Here is a 27,206-nt window from a genome sequence, read left to right as displayed (position 1 = left end):
GTTGAACTGGTTATAAAACAACGTTTTTGCACAATATCTAAAGGCCAGCAATGTATTGGATTTTGCAATGCCTATGCCTCGTTTTTAACAGTGAGTTGACGATGGTTTTCAATTTATACCTGTGTTTATGATGATCTTCCTAGTAAACTTTGACAAGCATACGTCACAAAATCTAAATACCGGATGAGCAGAAGACTCAATAAGTAAATTGTATTTCTGTTACATAACTGTAACATTACTTTTTGAACCATGCGTTTCAATGTTGCCATCCTGAATGCACCCCATTTGAACCGGATCTAAAACTTCCGTCGGGGTCACGCTTATTGTGAGGAAATAGCTATGTCTCCTCCGATCTTATTCAACTTCAACGATGCAAAAGATACATTTACTGTAAGAACTTGTCTTCAATATGGTGTATTTCAGAATCTCGCCTATGCTTAAATGAAGTTGTTTATCACATCTTTTTTAGAAACGCTTACAATAACTTTGCAAGCCGAGCATGATTCATTACATTAGCCACGCGTTAGCTAGCTAGCTAGATAACGTTGGCAGATTATGTGTAGTCTCAAGAAAACTAAACTAGTATTCTTTGTTGATTTGTTATATATCTCACCTAGGCCGCAACCAGAAGTGCGTTGGACAACAAAACCAGCAAACCTTTGATAAACGCATTCAACCAGATCACTGGAAAGTACGTTAAGTAAATACAAACGTTAGCTAGCTAACGGACTATATTAATTAAATGATCTCTAGGCTATGCCTCTTCTGCCCACCTCATGACCGTGCCTGCCTACTTGTCTCTCCACAGTGAGACAGAGAAGAAGACCACCCTTGACCAAGCTCTAAGGCAGGTCCTGGAGGAGCAGATTGTAAGTTGAAAGTGTATTTTATCTATAGTATATTGAATTTATTTGGGTCAACAGACATATACAACAAAATGCACAATGTGGACCTAGAGGATATGACTTGAAAGTATTAATTCAAATGTTTTCTTCCAAAGTGGTCACATAATGATTTAAAGACGAGACAAAAGTACATACATTTATATAGACGTCCAAAAAAGTGCCACTATTCACTGCACTTCTCCCTAACCTTGAAAATAAACCATATTCATTTCACATTAAAACAATCTATTAATTGCCCATCATACCTATACACCTGACCGGCAGTGGAGTGATTTCCCTTACTTAAACAACCTTGTTCAAATGAAAAATGTTGCTTTTTACAATTGATCTCCAAGGGAAGGCTATTCCATAGACAAATGCCTGTATGGAAAAACGTGCTCCTCGCGGTACTGTTTACTATTGGGATTTTACAAGACATAACACTAGATCTGGTATTGTAACTGCAGCAAAACTGTATAAAATAAAACAATGAATTGACAAAGGGAGTAAAAATTATTTGGTCAAAATAGACCATTATCAATGTGGTTTTTCATATAACCTGGGGCGTGATCATTTTAAGATGTCAAACATATGCTTAAGTTTAAGTTTGTCCACTCTGGACTCCAAAGACAACACGCTCATCTTCCAGAACTCCTGTACCCCTATGTGGGTCCTAAGGGGGACATTCAGCATATACCTGATAACATTATTTTGCATGACCTGCATTCTCTTTTCAGCTTTTTTGATAGCCCACTAGACCAAGCAGAGAAGGCATAAACAAAATGACACGGAATAAAGGTTAAGACAAGCAGTTTCTTAACGTTAATGTTAAAGTATCTAGTGTTACGATATAAACATTTCAATATGTTTTCAGTTTTAGAAAGAATTTTAGCAGCAATCAGGTCTCCAGAAAGTGATTGATCTAGGGACACCAAGATGCACTTGTTTTAGATTCAATCTCCTTGCCTGCACAGTTTACCGTTACCCTGTCAGCCCTAGGAAAGCTACGTTTATCCCAAATGTAGTGACAGTTCGTTGTCAGACAAACCATCTCTAACAAAATGCAATTCCTTACTCAGGGTCTCCTCTATGTAAACTAAACTCAGCAAAAAAAGATACGTCTTCACACTGTCAACTGCGTTTTTTTCCAGCAAACTTAACATGTGTAAATATTTGTATGAACATAAGATTCAACAACTGAGACACAAACTGAACAAGTTCCACAGTCGTGTGACTAACAGAAATGGAATAATATGTCCCTTAACAAAGGGGGGTCCAAATAAAAAGTAACAGTCTGTATCTGGTGTGGCCACCAGCTGCATTAAGTACTGCAGTGCATCTCCTCCTCATGGACTGCGCCAGATTTGCCAGTTCTTGCTGTGAGATGTTACCTCAATCTTCCACCAAGGCACCTGCAAGTTCCTGGACATTTTGGGGGGGAATGGCCCTAGCCCTCACCCTCTGATCCAACAGGTCCCAGATGTACTCAATGGGATTGAGATCTGGGCTCTTCGCTGGCCATGGCAGAACACTGACATTTCAGTCTTGCAGGAAATCACGCACAGAACGAGCAGTATGGCTGGTGGCATTGTCATGCTGGAGGGTCATGTCAGGATGAGCCTGCAGGAGGGGTACCACATGAGGGAGGAGGATGTCTTCCCTATAACGCACAGTGTTGAGATTGCCTGCGATAACAAGCTCAGTCCGATGATGCTGTAACACACTGCCCCAGACTGCCCCATGACGGACCCTCCACATCGATCCCGCTCCAGAGTACAGGCCTCCGTGTAATGCTCATTCCTTCAACGATAAACGCGAATCCGACCATCACCCCTGATGAGACACAACCGCGACTCGTCAGTGAAGCTAACTTTTTGCCAGTCCTGTCTGGTCCAGCGACGGTCGGTTTGTGCCCATAGGTGACGTTGTTGCCGGTGATGTCTGCTGAGGACCTGCCTTTCAACAGGCCTGCAAGCCCTCAGTCCAGCACCTCTCAGCCTATTGCGGACAGTCTGAGCACTGATGGAGGAGAATCAGGAGAATATCACGGTCCACAGTGTCAAAAGCTTTCTGCAAGTCTAACATGACCCTACCTGTATAGTTCCCCTTCTCACTTTCCTGCTTAATGTGGTCAAAAAGGTGGGTAATGCAAGTATCAGTGGAATGAGCTGTTCTAAAGCCAGATTGTAGTTCATAAAGAAGTTTTTGCTCAAGGTATGCCTCAAGTTGATTAAAAACTAATCTCTCAACAACTTTGGATAAGGTGCTGAGGATAGACACATTTGTTCTACTGCTCTTCTTGTGGAGTGGAACCACCCGGGCTGTTTTGAGATCCTTGGGAAATGTAAAAGTGGTCAAATAATTTGCAACCTTTGCCTGGTTAAAACATCAATATCCAGGCCAATACTGCAGGATTTTACTTTATGGGGAGTTTTTGGGCCAATGTCCTTTTAAAAATGTTCCACAGTTTCTGAGGCTGATGTAAGTTGTCATTAACGGTGTCTATATAATGTTGGGATTTGGCCTTATCCATTTTGTATCTTGCTTGGTTTCTACAGTTAATATAGGTATACTGCTAGTACGTGGTCATGTTTATGCTCAATATGCTTTACGAATAATTAGTGAGAGCTATAGCTGGAGTCGAGTAACATTCTCCCTTTCTCTCCTTTTCTTCTACAGGTGGAAAAGAAAGCACTTGTCGATGACTTCCTGTCTCTCATCTATCTCAGCATTGATGGAGTCACTGAAGGTAAGCAGCAGGCTCAGTGAGGCTGAGCGTCACTTCATAGCATCGTTACATCTACCTCTGTTCTACCTCCTTAGTATTTAATTGATATACATGTCGGACAGCAAATGATGTTGTAGTTGTGTAGTAAAGTCCCTTGTCCTTGCAGGTATCTGCTCCGCCACTACTCCTTTCCTACTTTTGGGAGATATTCTGGACTGTCTACCTCTTGACCAGTGTGATAAGATCTTCTCCTTTGTTGAAGAGAATGTCTCCACCTGGAAGTCTGTGAGTAGCTTAGTCTGCGTTTCTCTGCGCCGTTTTTAAAAGTACCTTCAATGTAACTCCAGAAGATCTTTCCTTTGGGTATTGAGGAAGTAACGCCAATAATACTTTCTCCTCTCACTTCCAGAACTCCTTCTACACTGCTGGGAAGAACTACCTGTTAAGGATGTGTAATGGTGAGGATAAAGTCACAAAGTTTGTTTGTTTGTTGTTGTTCCCTTGATATGTGCAGATATTCCATCATGAAACACCTTCTGAACCTGCAGATCTTTTGAGGAGGTTGTCCAAGTCTCAGAACACAGTCTTCTGTGGTCGGATCCAGCTGTTCCTGGCTCGTCTCTTCCCCCTGTCGGAGAAATCAGGTGAGAGGATTACATGGATCTCAAATCACTACAGGAACGAAGCTAATTTGCGTTTAATCGTGGATGTGGACACCCTCGTGTGCTTTTATGTGTTCCTATGTGTGTTTCAGGTCTGAACTTGCAGAGCCAGTTTAATCTCGACAACATCACAGTGTTCAACAAAAACGAGCAGGAAAGCACTCTCGGTCAAAGGGTAAGGCCTCGTTCTAAGGATTACAGATACTGTATAGCGTGTGAGCTGTTGAAATGATATTATACATATTGTATGTGTGCTGTTGTATGTGTTAACGATGAATTAACCCTCAACACTAACTCTGTTGTATTTTACAGCCCACAGAGGAAAAAGAGGATGGGATGGAGGTGGAGGAGGGGGAGATGGGAGATGAGGAACCTGGTGCACCTGCACCTTGGTTAGCAACATGAGTCCTTGTTCTATCTATCACAATGCTTGGAATCATCATGAACATAGCTATTACATAGAGCCCTATGCCAAAAACTTTTGTTGAACATCTTTTTTACAGCTTGCTTAAACAGGTTTCCACCTATGACATTGCTCCCTTTGTTCGTAGTTCCATCCCCATTGACTACAACCTATACAGGAAGTTCTGGACCCTGCAGGACTACTTTAGAAACCCTGTTCAGTGTTACGAAAAGTTCTCCTGGATTACTTTCCTCAAGGTGACTCTTCTGCCATCTAACCTTTCCTTCTAAAATAATTGTAGGCCATTTTAAAATTATTAATAATTTTTTTATCTGACTAAAAGTATGACACTTTGCTTTAAAATGTTTATTGTTCAAAACACACTGACCATGTTTGTTCCTTTCGAGAAGACCGTGAAAATATGTTTGAGTTCATGGAAATGTTCTGTATGTTGTCTGTAGTATTCAGATGAGACGTTGGCGGTGTTTAAGAGCTTCAAGCTGGACGACATGCAGGCTTCGAAGAGGAAGCTGGAGGAGCTGAGGACAGCGGGAGGAGACCACGTCTACTTCGCCAAGTTCCTCACCAGCGAGAAGGTTGCATATCCCACCCTCCTAATCATAAAAGAATAGAATAGATCTATGCATGGGTGTTTGAGATAGACTACATTGCAGTGAGAGTGCAGAGTCACTTGGTTGACAAAATCACCTTGCGTCCCAAATAAGTCGTCATTATGTGCAACTCTGTGCCTCGACTTGTTTAAACGGATCCCCTCATACGCTGAGTCTCTTTTTGACCATCTAGCTAATGGACCTGCAGCTCAGTGACAGTAACTTCCGACGACACATCCTCCTGCAGTACCTTGTCCTGTTCCAGTACCTCAAGGGACAGGTCAAGTTCAAAAGGTGAGATGGCCCAAAAAGATGACCCCCGTGCCACTCCGTCATACCCTATGGCAGTTTGTCTGGCAGAAGACGTACGTCGTAGTAAAATCCATAATACGCTTTGACTGCTGGTTTGCCTAACTATTTGTCTGTTGCCACAGCTCCAGTTGTATCCTGAATGATGACCAGTGTTCGTGGATGGAGGAGACCACCAAACTGGTGTACCAGGTCTGTGTGTTTTTTTTCCTATTTCTCTCTAGTCCGGAGATGGCACATTGTTGGGCATGTTGTACTATCCTGTCTAACTTGTTTCCATGTAGCTTCTCAAAGAGATCCCACCTGATGGAGACAAGTTTGCCACCATGGTCGAGGTAAGACTAGTCTGAATATTCTGGTGTTCCGGACATCTTTGTAATTCCTGCTCGTTCAAACGTTTTCTGAGTAACATCACAACACGTGGCCAACTGTTTGACAAGCCAAGGTGAGACCGGTAAAGGGTTATTGATGACGATGACCGTTTTAAAGTCCTCTTATATTTTGACAGCATGTCTTAAACACAGAGGAGAACTGGAACTCGTGGAAAAATGAGGGATGTCCGAGCTTTGTGAAGGACCGGTATGGAAACCCTATGTTGTAAAAAATATTCATTGTCAAGACAAAGTACAAATTGAAAACTCATATCATACATTCAAATGAGGAATATATACAGCGTTAACCTCATGAACGATACAAATGTACCCCCCCCCCCCCCCCAGACCAGTAGATGACAAACCCAAGAGACCCACGAGGAAAAGACAAGCTCCAGAAGATTTCCTGGGTAAAGGCCCTGACAGGAAGGTCTTCATGGGGAAGTAAGTAGCAATTCTAACTTGTCCTCTGTATGGCAGTGATAACTGGGACAGCCTAGTCATGTGTTCTCCAAAACCATCATTGGTTTAGGACGGTTTATATGCCCAGTAGGATGATTGACAATGTCTAGCCCTCACATTTGGGAGTCTTGATGAAAAGTCTTAACGAGTGACTCAGCTTCTCTTGCACTTGGCTTTGCCAAAACACACGCGTTTCTTTTCTTGCAGTGATGAACTCACGAGACTTTGGAATCTGAACCACGACAATATGGCGGCTTGTCAGTCCGAGAGCAGGTGAATGATCATGCGCCACTGTGCAGCTGGTCAAATTTACAAAGATCACATACCTACATGGAAGGTTTTTGTGTATAACTTGCTTGTTGTTCACCCGGTTCAAAAAATGTTTTTTTCAGTCAACTGTTTGTTGACCCTACATAATGTAAATGTATTTTCGACAGGGAGTTTATGCCTTCTCTGGAGGATTTCTTTGAAGAGGCCATTGAACAGGCAGACCCAGCCAACATGGTGGAAAATGAATACAAGTATGCAAATGATTTGGAACTGATGATTGCCCAAAGACCTAACCAATGGTGTAAAGAAAGATCCTGCCATGAGAAAAGTGTTCTGATGCGATATTCTTCAACTAACCTCCACCCTCCATGTCACGTAGGGTGGTTCATAACTCTAACTATGGATGGCGAGCCCTGCGTCTGCTGTCCAGGAGGAGTCCTCACTTCTTCCAGCCTACCAACCAGCAGTTCAAGAGCCTGGCCGACTACCTAGAGAGCATGGTCATCAAACTGGCCAAGGAGCTGCCGGTGAGAAGTCTTGTCTGGAACCATGGCTACTCAAACATTTCATGACGACTTAGGTGGTCATCTTGGCGTCCATGTCTCCACCTCACTCTTGATTGATCCCTTTTCCCCGTCTTCACAGAAGGACCTTCCGTCTGAGGAGATAAAGACCGGGGAGGAAGACGATGAAGACAACAGTGACACCCTACTCAAGGAGAGCAACGACAGTGCGTTCTAACTTCATAAGACTGAAGTCTATATCATCTAGATATTATGAGTTAGTTGTAAAATATTTTTTTATGTTGTCTAATATCTTTTTGATTTTACAAAATCATCACCTGATTAATTCCTTCATTTTGTGTGCCCCCAGGTCCGAGCATGCAGAACAAGCTGGTGTCCAACCAGCAGATGGATGAGATAGCAGCCAAGCTGGGTGCCCAGTGGAAGACCTTGGCTGGCCAGCTGGAGATAAAGGCCGCAGAGATCCGGGAGATTGAGACAGACAGCGAGGATGTGGACATGCAGGCCAAGCTGCTGCTGGTGGCCTGGCAGGACCGCGAGGGGACACAGGCCACCGTTGAGAGCCTGGTTACAGCCCTCAACGCTGCTGGCTTCCCCAAGATCGCAGACATCCTCAATGAGACATAGATCATCCCCCCCATCTATTCCTCTTTTAATGTTCCCCTCCCTCCCTGACTTGTCAAGGCTTTCCTTATGTTGGTCTGTAGTTATGCTCAAGGGGCATGAACTGTCATTTTGTCCTAAAATCTTCAATAAATCTTTTTTCTAAATAAATGCTCTACTTCGACCCCTCAAGACACGGTATACTTTATTGTAATGTCTTCTAGCCATACAGGAAGGGCATTTAGATTCATAACACAAATGAGGCACCTCAACCCCCCCCACCCCCAATGTATTTTAACTAGCACTTGACACCCCCATAACTATGGATGCAAGGACTGACCATCCATGATCATTTAAGCATGTTCACAGTGAAGTAAAATTTGGGTTCTGATCAAGTTGAGCTCATGGCGTATCAATAAAAGTAAAAAAATAAATGGATGTAGCAATCACACATTTCCCTCTTTAAATGAATCAAAACAGTTTACTTTGACCATTTATGAAAAGCAATGTCAACTTATTACAGAGACCGTCATTCTTACACATCGTAGTTGGCAGGATAATGACTGCATGTAATAGTGAAGCGTTATAGTCACAGTTTCACAGCAGAGATGTTGAACTGCTTGTATGATGCGGGGGGGGTTCTCCAATACATTTTATTTTAAGTGAAGATTCAGGGTATCTCAAGACACCTTAAAACAATGTTGCTTGGCCAAAGACTTCTGTACAAGCAGATTAGTTATGACATAAGCACCTTGTTCAAGGCTTTAAATATATACAATGTTTATAAAACATTTAATTAATGAAACTGCAGAACTAAATCTAGCAAAACCTCTCAAGGATCCAGTCCAGAGATGGCCTGGCTCTTATAATAAACCATTTAAGACCTTGCTTTGATAAACTACCTCATGATGCTGGATGGGTATACAAGCATGTGTCAAAAAGTAAAAAATAAATAAAAAAATAAGGTAATCCATTTTTGTAGACACCCAGAATTTATTGCACATCTACACAGAGTAGACAGTGCTTGGAAATGGCATGTGTGTGTGTAGGTTGGCTAGATTTTATTTGTGTTAAGGTTGGTTACTGTTGCTCTTCAAGTATTTCCAGTCGTCTTGGTCCGTATAGTAGAACGTAGGCTATATGCCAGTCTCCTCCACCGGACAGCCTCAGTATATCTTCTGGAGATACCACGCTTACCTTGTCGTCATCAAACTTCACCCACTCATCTATGATGGGAAAAACATGAGTTATATTATTCACCTGAACCTCAATAAAAATATATGTTAATTAATACAGTCTGCAATGCACAAGGTAAACAGCAATATCGGGCAGACTTCCACGACAAATAAGAGCGTGAAACGCGAGGATAAACTTTTGATGTTTTGGTCCCGCAACTACCACGTTGCAGCAGAAAGTGTACATACGCATATACTCGAGTGCATCATGTTGTATTGCGCTCATCTGCAATATCGGCCGTTCGTCCGGCTGCTATGTGGCTACATCATATCGCCATGAGTTAGATCCCCAAAATCAATGTGTTCAGACCTCAAGTGGTCTACACGTATCTGGGTCCATATCCCACACCCTCTGGTTGTGTTGAACTGACTGAGGTGAACTATTCCTTTATAGGGATAGTTCACCCAAATTACATGTTGGTTTACTTACCCTGTAAGCAGTCTATAGACAAGGTATAACACAGAAATCCATGCTTTGATTTTGTTTCCCTGGCACTTTCTACATGCTAACGTTTTAGCCTTTGTGGTATGAATCCCATTCAAGTCATGGGACCGATATTAGCATTTTTCACTGCATCATGACCAAATCATCCAAAAGTATCTCAAATAGATTAAGCTCAACAAAGTCACATACACTACATGGCCTAAAGTATGTGGGTACCTGCTCATCGAACATCTCATTCTAAAATCATGGGCATTAACATGGAGTTGGTCCCCCCTTTGCTGCTGTAACAGCCTCCACTCTTCTGAGAAGGCTTTCCACAAGATGTTGGAACACTGCTGCAGGGACTTGCTTCCATTCAGCCACAAGAGCATGAGTGAAGTCGGGCACTGATGTGGGGTAATTTAGGCCTGGCTCTCAGTTGGTGTTCCAATTCATCCCAAAGGTGTTCGATGGGGTTGAGGGCAGGGCTCTGTGCAGGCTAGTCAAGTTCATCCACACCAATCTTGACAAACCATTTCTGTATGGACCTCACTTTGTGCATGGGGCATTGTTATGCGGAAACAGGAAAGGGCCTTCCCCAAACTGCTGCCACAAAGTTGGAAGCACATAATCGTCTAGAATGTCATTGTATGCTGTAGGATTAAAATATCCCTTCACTGGAACTAAGGGGCCTTTTTGTATTTATTAAGGATCCTGGGTTCCAGCAACATTAAAGCAGTTATATACAATAAAAATATGACATTACATTTGATAACACTTCTCACAAAACATTAAGTGTGCCCCCTCAGGCCACGACTATACTTCTGTGTGTGTCTCTTCACAGTCCCCGCTGTTCCGTAAGGTGTATTTGTATCTGTTTAAAAAAAATCTGATTCTACTGCTGCATCAGTTACCCGATGTGGAATAGAGTTCCATGTAGCCATGGCTCTATGTAGCACTATTTACCACTTGAGGAAGTGGGAACTCAAAATGTAAAGGCATTAACTACCATTGTTGCTGAGTCGGTGGTGGACAGCAGTAAGGCGAGCGCAATCTGGTAGGTAGCCAGGACTGTGATAGGGAGCAATGCAGTTCAATCTATCGGTCATACACAGGATCATCACGGAATTGTGAGTTCGTCATTTTATGATTTCATTTGTATGATCGTTTTAACAATTTAAAAAAAATTGCAGTTTAAAATTTCAGTAGGCTATGCAAGCTCTTATCAGAATGCATCTCTCCCTTCACTCCGTGTGCAAAGGGGGGAAAGGGGGTGAGAGCCATCAGCGAAATATGGACATTAACCTGACAAAAGAATGGTTTTAGGACCCAAAAAAGCTGCAGGAATATTGTGTAGACTAACCACCGAAATTACTCACGTAAGCAAAATTGCTTAAGAGGGCAATGTCAGGTGTCGATAATTTTCAAGTTACCGTCCGGGCTCTAGTGAGTGTTGATGTCTATCAAATTGTATAGGTTACTTTGCTCTCTCCCCTGGCAACGGCCTGTCTAGCACTCGACATGCACGCACGCACACACACGCGACGCGCACGCACGCACACACACGCGACGCGCACACACACACACACACGCGCGCGACGCGCGCACACACACACACACAAACACGACGCGCGCACACACGGCGCGCACACACACACGACGTGCACACACACGACGCGCATATGGATTGCTCTAAGATCTTGAAAGTGGCCTAGAGTATTATTTCATGTTCAAATCTTTTTTGTTGCCATGGAGGCAACAATTAAGCAGCGGCACAATAACGGTAACACTGTAGTCATCTACGTCACATTTTTTAAGACCTGTGAAAACAGAATGTAATACATTAAGACTTAAGGCCTTTAAATCAGATAAATTTACTTTTTTAGACTTTAAGGACTCGCGGACACCCTGTGAATGGAATTTGTGCCACAAATGCAAAAACGTTAGCATTTGGTAACAGTGCAAAACCAAAAAACGTCGCTAAAGAAACTAAAACAAAGCATGGATTGCTGTCACATCTTATCCATAGACTGCTTACAGGGTAAGGAAACCAACATACCATTTTGTAATTTGGATGAACTATCCCTTTAAGGAACAGACTGACATCTATGAATCATGTCGATTGCACTGACTGACTGGCCTCTTACACAGCTACTCATTGTCTGGCTGTATGCTTTGATGAAGGTCTACTGTGACTGAAAACGTTTTGTGTGCAGAGACTCTTTTCTTAATGCTATCGAGGTCACCTTCTTTCCTCTTGACCCAGGCGACGTAGTGTCCGGAGGAACTCGATCTGCCCTGGTGTGTCAGCACTCCCTGCAGGTCGTAGTAGCCACTGTTGTTAGAGCCCAGGTCTGCAGGCAATAGACAGGCACACGCTTAGAAACATATTCCTTAAGTTACCGTGTGTAACAAACTATCCCTTACACGTGTGTGTGTGTGTGTGTGTGAATGACTGACTGATGCCTTGTTTGTAGGGGCAGGCCACAAATCCATATGATGTAAAGTAACCAACCGTCGGCGAATGAAAAGGGCTCGTATTTCACTTCTTTCGGCTCGTCTCCCACTTTTCTCTCCACCTGTTTGATGCACAAAGGGAACAATGTAAGCTAATCGGACTACACTAATGTTCGTTCACACTGAATTACTTTGTTTGGTCAGGGAACAACACTGAGCAATGCATTTCTTGGAGGTTTAGGTCTACTTTCGTAGAGTATACATTTGCAGTTCAAAGCTGATTCGCGACGGACAAAGTAGACAAGCCATTCAATTCATTTCTACCTTCTGCGACTGTTTCTCCAGCTTCTTGTCCTCAATCTCCTTGAACTTTGACCTAACGGCCACCATCTTCTCCTGCAGCCCCGAGGTACACAGCTCATACACATCCAGCATCAGTGGGAACTTTACATCCTGGAACATTAAGCCAATGGGGGGAAGAAAAGCATCAAGACAATATTCTTCCTTCCACTTGCAACAGTATTCTGATGATAATCCCATCGATTAGGAGGACATTCCTATAACATCAGAATACATACCTTAAGGACTTTTGCATTGACAGACTCCTTCTCTTTGTAGAAAAATCGAACCATCTGAATGGTTAGGTAGGCAGGGAGGCGGCTGACTTTAGACTAGACGAAGAAAGGGAGGCCAAGTGAACCAACCAACTAAAAAAGTACATAACAATAAAACAAATGCCACACCCTCTCAGTGGTTTATAAAAACCTTAGGGGCCCATGCCAAACTTACAGATTTTATGTACAGGGCATTTCTTTGCAAAGACGGAGACAGCTTGGTGATTTCTTCCTGCAGTCTCTGAAGAGAAAGAAACAAGAGACACGTGATGGGGATTAGATCAGTGTTGCCATGGTGACCGACCACATTGGAGACCTCACGGTGTGCGTGCGGGCTGTGCATGTGTCTGTGTTCCTGTGCATGTGATTGTGAGTTGCAGTGGTACTACTCACCAGCCTGAGGCCAGTGGCCAGGTACTTGACCTCCTGGTTGATGAAACAGCTGAGTTGGAGCTGGCTCTCTTTACCTTTGGCAGGCTCCTCGTCCTCAGACTCTGTACATTTCATACTGTGGAGAGGGGTTAAGGAAGGAACTGAGAGAGAGAGACAGGAGACTTATTCTTGGGAGGAGAGAGCAAAGGTTTGTTGAAATAATATAACAATTTGGAAGCCATTCTCCATTCCCTAATAGGTCATGCACTCATCTGAACTCCAATGTATCAGATGTTCAGACTGCCAGGATACGTGGTTTCGAACTCCACTCCAAAATACTGGTCAATGAAGTTCTTCTTGGCAGCTCCACTCTCAGTCTGGAGGTGGAGGAGAAAGTTAGGACAACACTCACATCTGTAACTAGCTTGATAGCTTACATACTTCCATTTACACATACTTCCATGGGAGAATCTGTGTCTTGTGGCTCCAACATCTGCTGAAGGACCCTCATCATCTGCAACCAGCACTCGTTGGCATCCTAGAGAGGGGCAGAAATTGACAAATGAAGCTCATTTCTACTCTTCAGACCACTTTTAGTATCAACAAAAAACAACAAAAAACGTAGCAATCAATGTGGTTCATTGGAGTATAGGATGTGCAGTACCAAGCAGTGATCGCAAAGCGGCATCTTCTGATGGTGAGTGAGTGACTGACTGGTGCCAGTCAGAGGCCATGGTCTCACCTGCTGGAGGTACTGTCCCTGATCTCCCTTCTCAGCGAACTGGGGGAAGGCAATGTGCAGAAACTGCAGCAGGATGATGGGGTGTATGCTGGAGGAGGTCTTGTCCATGATCTTGTAGAGGTCACGGAGGGCTGGGGGGAATAAAATGGTAATTTAGCAGTTCTAACATGGCCATTTAACAGGTGCCTCTTTTATACAAAGCAGTTCATAGTATGTGGCCCACAACGCTGGTGTAGCCTGCACCATGCCCTGACTCACCGAGTCCTACTATTACCATCTACACTAGCAGATAACAAAAAAGGCAGTGGCACAATGATATATATAAAAAAAAAACATACAGAGACAAAAGGGAAATGACAAACCTGCTGTGATGTACTGGGATGGTACACTGGCCCCAGAGGACCGCAGAGCACCTGTATACCTGTAGAGGGAGACAGAGGGATAATAAGTAAGAGCAAAGCCAGCCAAACAGGGACAGGCAGATACTTTCATAACAGGAATCAACATAATGCATAGGCTATTATTGTTGACCAAATAATGGTTTTAGAACAACCCGAAAATCTGCAGGAACGTTGAGTAACAAAATCACTGACCATCGGTAAGAAGGCAATGTGGTGCAATGTGGTTGTCTGTAATTTTCAGTTTATCGTCCCAACTCTAACGAAGCCTGTGTGATCTAATTCTCAGTTGTATCATTGCATAGATATCAAATGAATAAGAAACCTATTTTATCATCAACGCTATAGATCCAACAAACGTTGATTGCATCTTCACAGATTGGCGTTAATGCAATATCAAGGGCCCACCTTCCGAGGGCTCCTTTGAGCTCTGGCACGGAGCGAAGACACTGCACTGTGGCGTTCATATAGCAGGTGTTGCCCAGGTTGGTCAGTCCACAAGGCATCTCCATCTACACATCGGATCAGACAACAAGCAAAATTGGGTTAGTTTCTCTATGACTGCCTGCGCTGGCAAACCCAGGCAGCATCGATTCCATTAAAACAAACACATCCAACGACTAAGTCATACATTGTACAGTCTCAATTTCCATCAGGGCTAGTAGAAATGACAGACATCTGTGGCCGTTCATAGCACTGTGGAAGGCATTAGCCTGAACATATCATACAGTTCCAGACGGACTAGACACTGGCCCTGAGAGCCAGCTTGAAAACAGTACTCGACATAGCTATTAAAGAGCCAGCTAGTGAACATGAACTCACAGCTGAGGCCAGCTGGTCTTCAGTCATGTCCTCAACAAACATGGGCCTGACTGCAGGCTCCTCGGGCAGGGCCTCGGCTGAGCCCATCATCAACAGAGTCATCCCCTGGGGAGGAGAGGGGAGAGGAGAAAAAGTGTCACATTGCATTCCATCGGATAACTGGAGATGGTAATCGCCAGCAGCATTAGGTTAGATAACATGCATCATAAATCCATCCCACTAAAATGACAATGAAATCAGCCAATATATCATAGCCTACTTTGCACAATACTGACGTCGATAGTAGGGCCGGGGCGACACCTGTACCGCGATACTCGCTAATCTCGTGGCAAGGAAACAAAACCCGAAGCGCATTTGACTTCTTTAGGACAATAGCCATAATGTTGGAAACAAACAGCTGTCATCCAGTGTCACATATTTATTTTTTCAAGCAATAAACACACAATATTTTACATACAGCAGGTTTTTAAATGACCAAAGAGTTATGACTGCTTCGTGTTTCCATGGTGTGGGGGCTGTGCTTTGGCAAAGTGGGTGGGGTTATATCCTTCCTGTTTGGCCCTGTCCTCGGATGGGGCCACAGTGTCTCCTGACCCCTCCCGTCTCAGCCTCCAGTATTTATGCTGCAGTAGTTAATGTGTCGGGGGGCTAGGGTCAGTTTGTTATATCTGGAGTACCTCTCCTGTCCTATTCGGTGTCCTGTGTGAATCTAAGTGTGCGTTCTCTAATTCTCTCTTTCTCTCTCTCTCTCTCTCTCTCTCTCTCTCGGAGGACCATGCCCCAGGACTACCTGACATGATGACTCCTTGCTCTCCCCAGTCCACCTGGCCGTGCTGCTGCTCCAGTTTCAACTATTCTGCCTTATTATTATTCGACCATGCTGGTCATTTGAACATCTTGGCCATGTTCTGTTATAATCTCCACCCGGCACAGCCAGAAGAGGACTGGCCACCCCACATATGCTCTCTCTAATTCTCTCTTTCTTTCTCTCTCGGAGGACCTGAGCCCTAGGACCATGCCCCAGGACTACCTGACATGATGACTCCTTGCTGTCCCCAGTCCACCTGACCGTGCTGCTGCTCCAGTTTCAACTGTTCTGCCTTATTATTATAGGACCATGCTGGTCATTTATGAACATTTGAACATCTTGGCCATGTTCTGTTATAATCTCCACCCGGCACAGCCAGAAGAGGACTGGCCACCCCACATAGCCTGGCTCCTCTCTAGGTTTCTTCCTAGGTTTTGGCCTTTCTAGGGAGTTTTTCCTAGCCACCGTGCTTCTACACCTGCATTGCTTGCTGTTTGGGGTTTTAGGCTGGGTTTCAGTACAGCACTTTGAGATATCAGCTGATGTACGAAGGGCTATTTAAATAAATTTGATTTTGATTTGATGATTGCCATTGAAAAAAAGTGATATTGGTATCGTCATAGCAATTACAGTCAATGTGCCCTTTGAGCAAGGCACACTGCCCTATCCCATTTGGACAAGAGGAATACCTATGTAAGAATGCTGTTCATTGACTACAGCTCAGCCTTAAACACCATCGTACCCTCGAACCTCATCATTAAGCTCAGGGCCCTGAGTCTGAACCTCGCCCTGTACAACTGGGTCCTGGACTTCTTGACGGGCCGCCCCCCAGGAGGTGAAGATAGGCAATAACCCCTCCACTACACTGATCCTCAACACAGGGGTCCCACAAGGGTGGGTGCACAGCCACCCTCCTGTGTTCCCAACAAAATGAAGGAGCTGATAGTGGACTTCAGGAGACAGAGGAAGGAGCACGCCCCGAACCACATCAACGAGGCCACAGTGAGAAGGTGAAAAGCTTCAAGTTCCTCGGCATACACATCCCTGACAATCTGAAATGGTCCACACAGACAGTATGGTGAAGGCAGTGCAACAGCACCTTTTCAACCTCAGCAGGGTGAAAAATTTGACTTGGCCCCTAATACCCACAAACTTTTACAGATGCAACATTGAGAGCATCCTGTCAGGCTGTATCACCGTCCGCAACCGCAGGGCTCTCCAGAGGGTGGTGCGGTCTGCACAACTGGCCAAGAAGATCATCAAGGACCTCCGCCACCCCGCTACCATTCAGAAGTCGAGGTCAGTACAGGTGCATCAAAGCTGTGACCGACAGGCTGAAAAACAGATTCTACCGCAAGGCCATCAGACTGTTAAATAGTCACCACTAGCCAGCCTCCGCCCAGTACCCTGCCTTGACCTTTAGTCAACCCTGCACCCTAGAGGCTGCTGACCTCTGTACATAAACATGGAACACTTGTCACTTTAATGTTTACATACCGTTTTACCGAATTCATATATGCATATACTATATTCTAGTCAAGGCCTATCCTATTTAACTATTGCTGTACATATACTATTCTATCCTACATATTTTTCAGATATACCACATATTCTATCCATTGTCTATACATCCCATCAAAGTTGTGACGTGTCCATTTGTGTCCGAAACATATCTTCGGTATTGTAAAAATACTTTTATAAACACTGCACTATAAGATGTAACCTTCCCCTATATATCAGCTTATAAGAGTACTCATTACGAATAATAGGAACTTAGGGAGCAAAAGAGCTAATAACCTCCTCTGTATGGGCATCTGTATGGATCAGGTATTCCCAAACTGGGGTACTCGTACGCAATGCAAAATAAAATTATTCACATTAAAAATAAAAATACATTTAAATTAAACTCTTCACATTTTCAAACAGTAAATTTATATTTTCCAACGGGGCTACACATTTGGGTGAGTTTTTTTTCCTTGCCTGAGTAGCCTGTAAGATGGCTAAATAAAGAGCAAAATTATTATTGGTGCCCTGGTCCTATAAGAGCTCTTTGTCACTTCCCACGAGCAGGTTTGTAACAAAAACTCACTCATATGTTTAAAAAATGTATCATATAGTGTGTGCGTGTGTGTGGTAGGCCGACAATGATGGCAAAAAACAACATTTGAAAGTGCACTAACCCTGGTGCTAGAGGGGGTATGCAGCTGGAGGTTGAATGTTTGAAGGGGTACGGGACTATAAAAAGTTTGGGAAACTTCATTACATTTTTATGCTTGAAGACTTCGGTCCCTACTTTGGGATTTCATTCAATATAACAGACATCCATGAGCCATTTCAGACCATAATGCTTTGCGATGGTCACGACCGTATATTGCATCAGAAAGAAGAGCCAGAAGGACCCCCACACAGCAAGGTCAGTAAGTCTCCCCTGAAAATGATCATTTCACATTTTCGGTCACTGGTGCACTATGATACAAAATCCTGTGGCATACGGTAAAATACCTATAAAAAAAAACATGTAGAATGTTGTTTTATTCTAAAATGGCATATTTGATGTGAAAGATACAATGACCTTGATCTACAGTTTCTTAATGGTATATTTTCCATATGTGGCCAAGCAATTTCCTGTAGAATAAGTTAACTGTTTGTCATACAGAGTAACGATTATGTCATTCTGTATAACTGTTATACCACGTCATTCGTTACTCCGCCTGACAAAGTTTTTCTATTCTTAAGCTTTTACGGAATGTAGTGTATATTTGTAAGTTTAATTAGTAACATGTACCTTTATGTGTTAAGATACATATTGTCTATGTATTACATTGTGAAAGACAAAAGTAATGACATGGTAATTTTCTTTTTTAGTGAAGTGACCTATTCAAGTCATAAGCACTTAATTATCATAATATTTTATTCATGCTCTATCACAACAGTTTTGATGATGTCGAGGAAATATGTCCTTATAGATGCCTCTATCCAACAAAGAGACGACTGCAAGTTCAGGGCCCGGAAGAACACAGATCCACAAGTTAGGGTAGAGTGGCTTCTGAGCAGGAAAGCAAGGTATTAGTGGTGATGCAGTTAAGTGACTGGGAATTTTTTTGGGCAGATGCATGCTGTGATGAACCTCACTCCATGGATGGTGAAAATCTTGAGGAGCACCCTGAGCAACAAGCCCTTACAGTTAGGTAAATACAACATGGCAGTAATATGAAAGAGAATACCAGCAATGAAGAAGACATTCACAACCTTTGTGGAAACAACAAAAAACAGGAACATGGCAGGATCTGAACAAAAGCCTGAATCAAAAACTCGACATGCTCGCCAAGCACCATTTCATCTGGCTTCATCAAGTTGAGTGCCCAAATCTTAAGGAAATCATCGGTGACAATGAAGTAGTTGTTCACGTGGACTTCTCAGAAAACTATGCATGTAAATTGCAAACAGAGGTTCAGGCTTTCCATTTTGGTGGGAGCAGAAAGCAGGCCACCATACAGTTGTAGTTGGAAGTTTACATACACTATAGTTTTGGCAAGTCGGTTAGGTCATCTACTTTGTGCATGGCACAAGTCATTTTTCCAACAATTGTTTACAGGCAGATTATTTCACTTATAATACACTATCATAATTACAGTGGGTCAGAATTTTACATTCACTAAGTTGACTGTGCCTTTAAAACAGAATGGAAAATTCCAGAAAATGATGTCATGGCTTTAGAAGCTTCTGATTGACTCAAATGATGTCAATTAGCCTATTGGAGGTGTATTGGTGGATGTATTTCAAGGCCTACCTTCAAACTCAGTGCCTCTTTGCTTGACATCATGGGAAAAATCAAAAGAAATCAGCCAAGACTTCAGAAAAAGAAATTGTAGACCTCCACAAGTCTGGTTCATCCTTGTGAACAATTTCCAAACGCCTGAAGGTACCACGTTCATCTGTACAAACAATAGTACACAAGTATAAACACCATGGGACCACGCAGCTGTCATACCGCTCAGGAAGGAGACGTGTTCTGTCTCCTAGAGATGAACATACGTTGGTGCAAAAAGTGCAAATCAATCCCAGAACAGCAAAGGACCTTGTGAAGATGCTGGAGGAAACAGGTACAACATGATCTATATCCACAATAAAACGAGTCCTATAATCGACATAACCTGAAAGGTCGCTCAGCAAGGAAGAAGCCACTGCTCCAAAACCGCCATACTACGGTTTGCAACTGCACATGGGGACAAAGATCATACTTTTTGGAGAAATGTCCTCTGGTTGGATGAAACAAAACGATTGGCCATAACGACCATCGTTGTGTTTGGAGGAAAAAGGGGGACGCTTGCAAGCTGTAGAACACCATGATGTATGATGACCAACCTTTCATTGGACAAGTCCTTGATCCAGTGAGGAATGAAATTGAGGTGAGCTGCAGGAGACAAACGTTGGGAAGAACTGAGACATGTGGCCAGAAGCGATGTGATCTTTTACTGACGTGAAAGCAGTCACCTCAGAGCCAGAGCCATCCACCAATCGAAGTTCAAAACTACGCAGCCCTGACTGGAAACAATTCAAAGAGGTGATAACTCAAAGGCTCCACCTAAAACGGGGAGTTCACCAGACTGGGTATTTTGTATCTCGACTTAAAGTGATGGTTACAAGACCATATAAAAGTCAAATGTGAAGAGAAAATATAAAGTTATTTAAAAAAATAGTTATGCATTTAAGTTTTAAACCAACATTCCAAATGATAAACATGGAGTGTCATTATTCCATATCATCCTCAGTCTTGTCAGTAGGATAAAATGTCAACCAGGATTTTATTCATTCGATTTTCAATCCAAGTTCATCACATTTTGCAGAGAATGTTATTCAATCAAAATGCTATAAGGCAGCCCCCCCGCACCTCTCTGATTCAGAGGTTGGGTTAAATGACTTAGGTATCCCCTTTCCCTTCATGTCATATTAATTAGGAGTTCTCATATGACTTTTCTCAATTTACCTTACAAACCAGATTAAAACTGACTGCCAGTGCCTCTCATTTTAGAAGTACATTTTTGTTGCTGAGCCAGTCTAAGGATCATCCCATGTGGAATCTCACAGTATGTCATTCGATATAACGATGCCACAGTCAGACAGTGTAAAGCAGTTTCTCTACGTCATTTACATAATTTTGTTTAATCAAGCAGAGGAAACAATAACAATCTTTAGCCCATTACAGAAAATAATTTTTTGAAATTGTTCAGCTTTTTTCACTTTTGAGTATGACATTTTGGGTGCTAAAATGTTCAGAAAGGCCAAAATGTATGATATTAATTATGATGCAATTTTGATTTTCGAAGCAGTACATGTTTGTTGAGATACAATTACTATCTATAAACAGCTGAATGTTAATACTGCTAAATAATTAGAAAATCCATTATTGTTACACCGAATGACATTCATGGAGAAATAATATGAATCAAAATTCAAAATGCATGGATTTTTTTTTCTTTTTCGGTGACTAAATCTTGTGTATGTACACTACCAGTCAAAAGTTTGGACACACCTACTCATTCAATGTTTCTTTATTTTTACTATTTTCTGTAGTGAAGACAAAACTATGAAATAACCCATATGGAATGATGTAGTAACCAAAAAAGTGTTACATCCAAAAATATTTTAGATTTTTTCAAAGTAAGAACCCTTTGCCTTGATGGCAGCTTTGCTAACTCTAGGCACTCCCAACACGCTTCATGGGGTAGTCACCTGGAATGCATTTCAACTAACAGGTGTGCCTTGTTAAAAGGTAATATATGGAAGTTCTTTCCTTCGTAATGCGTTTGAGCCAATCAGTTGTGTTGTGACAAGGTAGGGGTGGGTATACAGAAGATCGCCCTATTTGGTAAAAGACCAAGTCCATATTATGGCAAAGACAGCTCAAATAAGCAAAGAGAAACGACAGTCCATTACTTTAGACATCAAGGTCAGTCAATACGGAACATTTCAAGAACTTTGAAATTTTCTTCAAGTGCAGTCGCAAAAACCATCAAGCGCTATGATGAAACTGGCTCTCATGAGGACCGCCACAGGAAAGGAAGACCCAGAGTTACCTCTGCCGCAGAGGATAAGTACATTGAAGTTCACTGCACCTCAGAATGTAGCCCAAATAAATGCTTCATAGTTCAAGGAATAGACACATCTCAACATCAACTGTTCAGAGGACACTGCATGAACCAGGACTTCATGTTTGAATTGCTACAAAGAAACCTCCACTAAAGGACACCAATAAGAAGAAGAGACTTGCTTGGGCTAGGAAACACGAGTAATGGACACTAGACCGGTGGAAAACTTATTTTGGTCTGATGAGTCCAAATTTGAGACTTTTGGTTCCAACCGTGAGACGCAGAGTAGGTGAACGGATGATCTCTGCATGTGTGGTTCCCACCGTGAAGCAAGTAGGAGGAGGTGTGATGGAGTGCTTTGCTGGTGACACGGATTTATTTAGAATTCAAAACACACTTAACCAGCATGGCTACCACAGCATTCTGCATCAGATGACCTGGCCTCCACAATCACCTGACCTTAACCCAATTGAGATGGGTTAGGATGAGTTGGACAGCAGAGTGAAGGAAAAGCAGCTAACAAGTGCTCAGCATATGTGGGAACTCCTTCAACACTGTTGGAAAAGCATTCTAGGTGAAGCTGGTTGAGAGAATGCCAAGAGTGTGCAAAGCTGTCATCAAGGCAAAGGGTGGCTACTTTGAAGAATCTCAAATATTTTGGGATTTGTTTAACACTTTTTTGGTTACTACATGATTCAATGTGTTATTTAATCTACAATGTAGAAAATAGTAAAAAATAAAAAAACTTGAATGAGTAGGTGTCCAAACTTTGACTGGTACTGTATATTTCAACAACTAATGAAAGTAGAAAGAACTTAACTAGCATTTAACACACACCACACCCCCGCGCATTTTGAAATCTTTATTTGTTATTGACCCATCTGATATGGCTCGCCCTAATATTTCCTCATTCCAGTCTATTACTGTGTAGATGTGTGTATTGTTTGATATAATTGCACTGTTGGAGCTAGGAACACAAACATTTCTCTACACCTGCAATAACACCTGCTAAATGTGTATGCGACCATTAACATTTAATTTGCTCCATACTGTAACGACCCTGGGTTTATAAGCGCAGAAATCGCTCATGCCGCACGGGCATGCTTTTGCGGCATAGTGCCGGACCTCGGGCTAGAAGGTCGAGGGTTCGAGACCTGCTCCCTGCTGTTTCATTACACTGGCGTCAGAAGTGGGATCGGAGCTTGCATCCACGACAGTGCGTGTGCTTGGCTCTTTGAAAGGAGGGAGTAGTGTAACGACCCTGGGTTTATGAGCGCGGATATCGACCCTGCCGCACGAGCATGCTTTTGCGGCACAGTCGATAGCGCGCCGGACCTCGGGATAGAAGGTCGAGGGTTCGAGACCTGCTCCCTGCTGTTTCATTACAAAACTATTATGGCTAACCCTGTAAAACAACACATTTTACTGCAGCTATCCAGTGTGTGTGATATCTTTTTATTATTTTTATTATTTCATAACAAACTCAGACTATACTTACATTCTTCAATTTGATGTTTCCCCAGTCATCATCCTAAAAATATATACACAAATGACTAAGTATTATTGGAAATAATTCATGTATTGATTACCTGTGGTCCAAATTCATTGATTGTAAACTAAAACGTGACAGCAACTTTACCTTGAGTGTGCCTCCCTTGACCATAACCTTCTGTCTCTCTGGTTGTACCCCTGACAAGGCAAAGAGCTGAGCCTTGAAGACCATTGGAGGTTCTTCTGTGTTCAGCTCTATTGCATCAAACTTCTCCTTTCCCCATTTCACATTCACTGAGGAAATAAAAGAGAAACAAAACACAGGTATATGTGAAAACCAAGCCGGCATGTGGGAGTGGAGGGCATCTCTGATGCATCATGTCTTGTCAAGTCATGAATGATACAGCACAATCATATGTTATAGTGATAACCTTTGCGATGCAGAGAATGGCTTGAAATAGGAGTCGAATGTTTTGGTTATGTTAGTCTTGATCACCTGCTAAATAGACATGTCCACCCTCACCTTATATGCTAACGTTAGCTATCTAGATTTTAGGGATAATGAAGGCTGGCAAGCTTCCTTGATGTGATGTAACCTTTTTCAGTTACATTGTTTTAACATTAAGTACATCCATAATGTTAACGTTAGTCGAACATAAGCAAGTGAACCACTGCGGCTAACGTTACTGTGCTGATAAAGCGTTAGCATACTAGCTAACCTGTAGCTAGCTAAACTCTCTTACTAAGTACCATAACTGTCTTGCTAATTAGTTACCTGGCTAGCAAAAGAATCACAAAAAAATCCATACATTTAGCTGTAACCAATTGGCTAACGTTTGACTAGGTACTTGTTTAGCTACATCTGGCCCCCCCCCAAAAAAACGTGCAAACGTTGCAGCAGAGTTTTCATAGCTAGATATGAACTGTCACAGAGTCTATCTGGCTGGTTTAGCAGTTAGTAGGCTAACGTAGTTAGCTAAATATTGACATGAGTGCAGGAAGTTAGTGATGCTGATGGAATTTGTTAGCATAACATAACATATGTACGTTAATAGCTAGATACCGTAGGCTAAATTAGTTATTTCGTTTGGTAGTTATGTCCACAAAACCAACACGGATCTGGTTTAGCTAGTTAGCTTGTAAATAGTTGGTTAGTTTTTAATTGAGTATTTTCTTAAAATCGGAGAACACTCCCGAATCGGTTATTTTTGTCGGCCTATGATGCTAAATTGCTAGCGTTCCAATAATGATCACTAAAACACGTGTATAAATAGTTCCGGGAAAAGTATTATCAAGGGAAGTGGTCACGTTATAGGGTTAACATACCTGAAAACACGGGCATATTTTAGGCAATTTTGTTTGTTAATGTCCAATTCCAGTCGCCGGGACGCGAATTCGCTGTCTGGTGCAGGTGGCTACGTTATGTTTCGGACTAGCTAGTCAGCTAGCTACACCGTCAACGAACTTCATTTAAGCAGCTCGCACAATGACGCTGCAACTGCATGCCAGTGTGCACGCTGAAACATTATCGATGCGCTCTGCCTGCAGCTATACAGCCTGGTTCAAATATTATTTTTGTAATCTCATCAAATTCCCACATCAGACACAGCCGATTTAATTGAACATTTTTTTTTTTTTTTAAAACGCGCACAAAATAATTTAACCAGTTTCCGTCTCCAAGGTTGACTCTCCTGATGAATCATGATCGCTAGAAAACTGACCAAATCCCTAGCCTAAATCTACCCATTTGTTAAATTCCAAGCCTGGAACCCCCCCCCCCCCCCCCCCCCTCTCCATCACAGTTGGTATTCCCCTCCCAAAGAACTTTGACATGACCCTGGACATGACCCCGGTCACTTGCTCCTGCAGGTTAGAGTACCCCCTTTCCACACACAGGAAGGGCGTATGTCCTAATCCAGGCACATGTTAAATCCCATCTGGACTACTGCAACTCTGTTGGCTGGGCTCCCCGATTGTGCCATCAAACCCCTAACTTATCCTGAATGCCACAGCCAGTTTGGTGTTCAACCACCACAAGTTCTTCCATGTCATTCCACTTCTCCATACACTCCACTGGCATCCAGTCGACAAGACCATGCATCCACTAAAAGACCATGGTGCTTGCCTAAGGAGCAGCAAGGAGAACAACCCCTCCCTACCTTCAATGTATCATTTATTTTCCTAGGCAAGTCAGTTAAATTCTTATTTACAATGACGGCCTACCAAAAGGCCTCCTGCGGGGAAGGGAGCTGGGATTTAAAAATAAAAATATAGGACAAAACACACATCACGACAAGACACCACAACACGGTAGCTGCACAAAACATGGTACAAACATTATTGGGCACAGACAACAGCACAAAGGCAAAAAATGAGACAACTATGCTCAAACCCTACATCCCAACCAGAGAACTCCATTCTCTTGGCTCCCAGGAACCAGCTTCGCCCTGATGCTAGGACAGTAGAGTTCCTGCCCATCTTCCGAAAACCCTACCTCTTCAAAGACTATCTTAAAACTAGACACCGGCCTTATCCCCCCCCCACACACACACACACACACAAAAAACACCTTGCACTTGTCTTTTCCAACTAGCATCGACTTTGCTGTTAACTTCTTTATTGAGGAAAATGTACTTACTAAGACTGATATTTGGTTGTCTCACCTAGCCATCTTAAGGTGAAAGCACTAAGTCGCTCTGGATAAGAGCATCTGCTAAATGACCAAAATGTAAAAGCAGCACGTCAGTAGTTCAAAACCTTCTTTACCTTGTGCTTTGTCATTTCCTTCCTGCCAATCAACAGTGATGCTCATCCGTCACACACCTCTTCTCTGTTCCCAGTACTGTGATTGTTGAATTACTAGCTACAATCACAGCCCTGTGATTGGTAAATCACTTCATTAGCCACAAGTCAATATGCAGTTGCTCAGAACAAATGACTGTACAGTGGGGCAAAAAAGTATTTAGTCAGCCACCAATTCGTGCAAGTTCTCACACTTAAAAAGATGAGGCCTGTAATTTTCATCATAGGTAATCTTCAACTATGACAGGCAAAATAAGAAAAAAAAAATCCAGAAAATCACATTGTAGGATTTTTAATTAATTTATTTGCAAATTATGGTGTTAAATAAGTATTTGGTCACCTACAAACAAGCAAGATTTCTGGCTCTCACAGACCTGTAACTTCTTCTTTAAGAGGCTCCTCTGTCCTCCACTCGTTACCTGTATTAATGGCACCTGTTTGAACTTGTTATCAGTTTAAAAGACACCTGTCCACAACCTCAAACAGTCACACTCCAAACTCCACTATGGCCAAGACCAAAGAGCTGTCAAAGGACACCAGAAACAACATTGTAGACCTGCACCAGGCTGGGAAGACTGAATCTGCAATAGGTAAGCAGCTTGGTTTGAAGAAATCAACTGTGGGAGCAATTATTAGGAAATGGAAGACATACAAGACCACTGATAATCTCCCTCAATCTGGGGCTCCACACAAGATCTCACCCCGTGGGTTCAAAATGATCACAAGAACGGTGAGCAAAAATCCCAGAACCACACGGGGGACCTAGTGAATGACCTGCAGAGAGCTGGGACCAAAGTAACAAAGTCTACCATCAGCAAGGGCATTGAAGATGAAACGTGGCTGGGTCTTTCAGCATGACAATGATCCCAAACACACCGCCCGGGCAACGAAGGAGTGGCTTCGTAAGAAGCATTTCAAGGTCCTGGAGTGGCCTAGCCAGTCTCCAGATCTCAACCCTATAGAAAATCTTTGGAGGGAGTTGAAAGTCCGTGTTTCCCAGCAACAGCCCCAAGACATCACTGCTCTAGAGGAGATCTGCATGTAGGAATGGGCCAAAATACCAGCAACAGTGTGTGAAAACCTTATGAAGACTTATAGAAAACGTTTGACCTCTGTTCTATACCC

The 27,206-nt window shown here is 42.8% G+C and overlaps 2 protein-coding genes across 4 annotated transcripts; one reads left to right on the top strand and one right to left on the bottom strand.

Moving 5' to 3' along the window:
* Nucleotides 1-255: 255 nt before the first annotated feature.
* Nucleotides 256-8,019, top strand: thoc1 (THO complex 1). The gene is made up of 21 exons (XM_020462579.2): nt 256-390; nt 618-691; nt 809-869; nt 3,564-3,633; nt 3,779-3,897; nt 4,022-4,070; nt 4,161-4,256; nt 4,367-4,449; nt 4,587-4,666; nt 4,826-4,934; nt 5,139-5,273; nt 5,482-5,582; nt 5,723-5,789; nt 5,882-5,932; nt 6,106-6,176; nt 6,317-6,412; nt 6,638-6,703; nt 6,868-6,951; nt 7,080-7,227; nt 7,346-7,430; nt 7,574-8,019. The coding sequence occupies exons 1-21, from the start codon at nt 340-342 to the stop codon at nt 7,849-7,851; spliced, it is 1,974 nt and encodes a 657-aa protein (XP_020318168.1). The 5' UTR covers nt 256-339; the 3' UTR covers nt 7,852-8,019.
* On the bottom strand, nt 8,016-26,133 carry LOC109871652 (ubiquitin carboxyl-terminal hydrolase 14). 3 transcript variants are annotated; one of them, XM_031806686.1, is made up of 16 exons: nt 26,046-26,133; nt 23,428-23,573; nt 23,287-23,319; nt 14,892-14,996; nt 14,478-14,581; nt 14,034-14,092; nt 13,672-13,802; nt 13,387-13,467; nt 13,242-13,306; nt 12,951-13,065; nt 12,733-12,798; nt 12,522-12,614; nt 12,268-12,396; nt 12,002-12,065; nt 11,733-11,840; nt 8,016-9,053 (listed from the first exon to the last, which is right to left on the bottom strand). In XM_031806686.1, the coding sequence occupies exons 1-16, from the start codon at nt 26,089-26,091 to the stop codon at nt 8,908-8,910; spliced, it is 1,491 nt and encodes a 496-aa protein (XP_031662546.1). In that variant the 5' UTR covers nt 26,092-26,133; the 3' UTR covers nt 8,016-8,907. The 3 variants fall into 3 exon arrangements, with proteins under 3 accessions (XP_031662546.1, XP_020318169.1, XP_031662547.1); XM_020462580.2 differs by lacking the exon at nt 26,046-26,133 and adding an exon at nt 24,606-24,890 and having other exon boundaries at nt 8,286-9,053; XM_031806687.1 differs by lacking the exon at nt 26,046-26,133 and adding an exon at nt 25,918-26,024 and having other exon boundaries at nt 8,308-9,053.
* Nucleotides 26,134-27,206: the final 1,073 nt, after the last annotated feature.

Source organism: Oncorhynchus kisutch, linkage group LG27 (assembly GCF_002021735.2).
Source record: "Oncorhynchus kisutch isolate 150728-3 linkage group LG27, Okis_V2, whole genome shotgun sequence".
In the NCBI taxonomy this organism is placed as follows: domain Eukaryota; kingdom Metazoa; phylum Chordata; class Actinopteri; order Salmoniformes; family Salmonidae; genus Oncorhynchus; species Oncorhynchus kisutch.
Note: the sequence above shows the minus strand (reverse complement) of the source record. Positions and strands in the feature narration are given on the sequence as shown.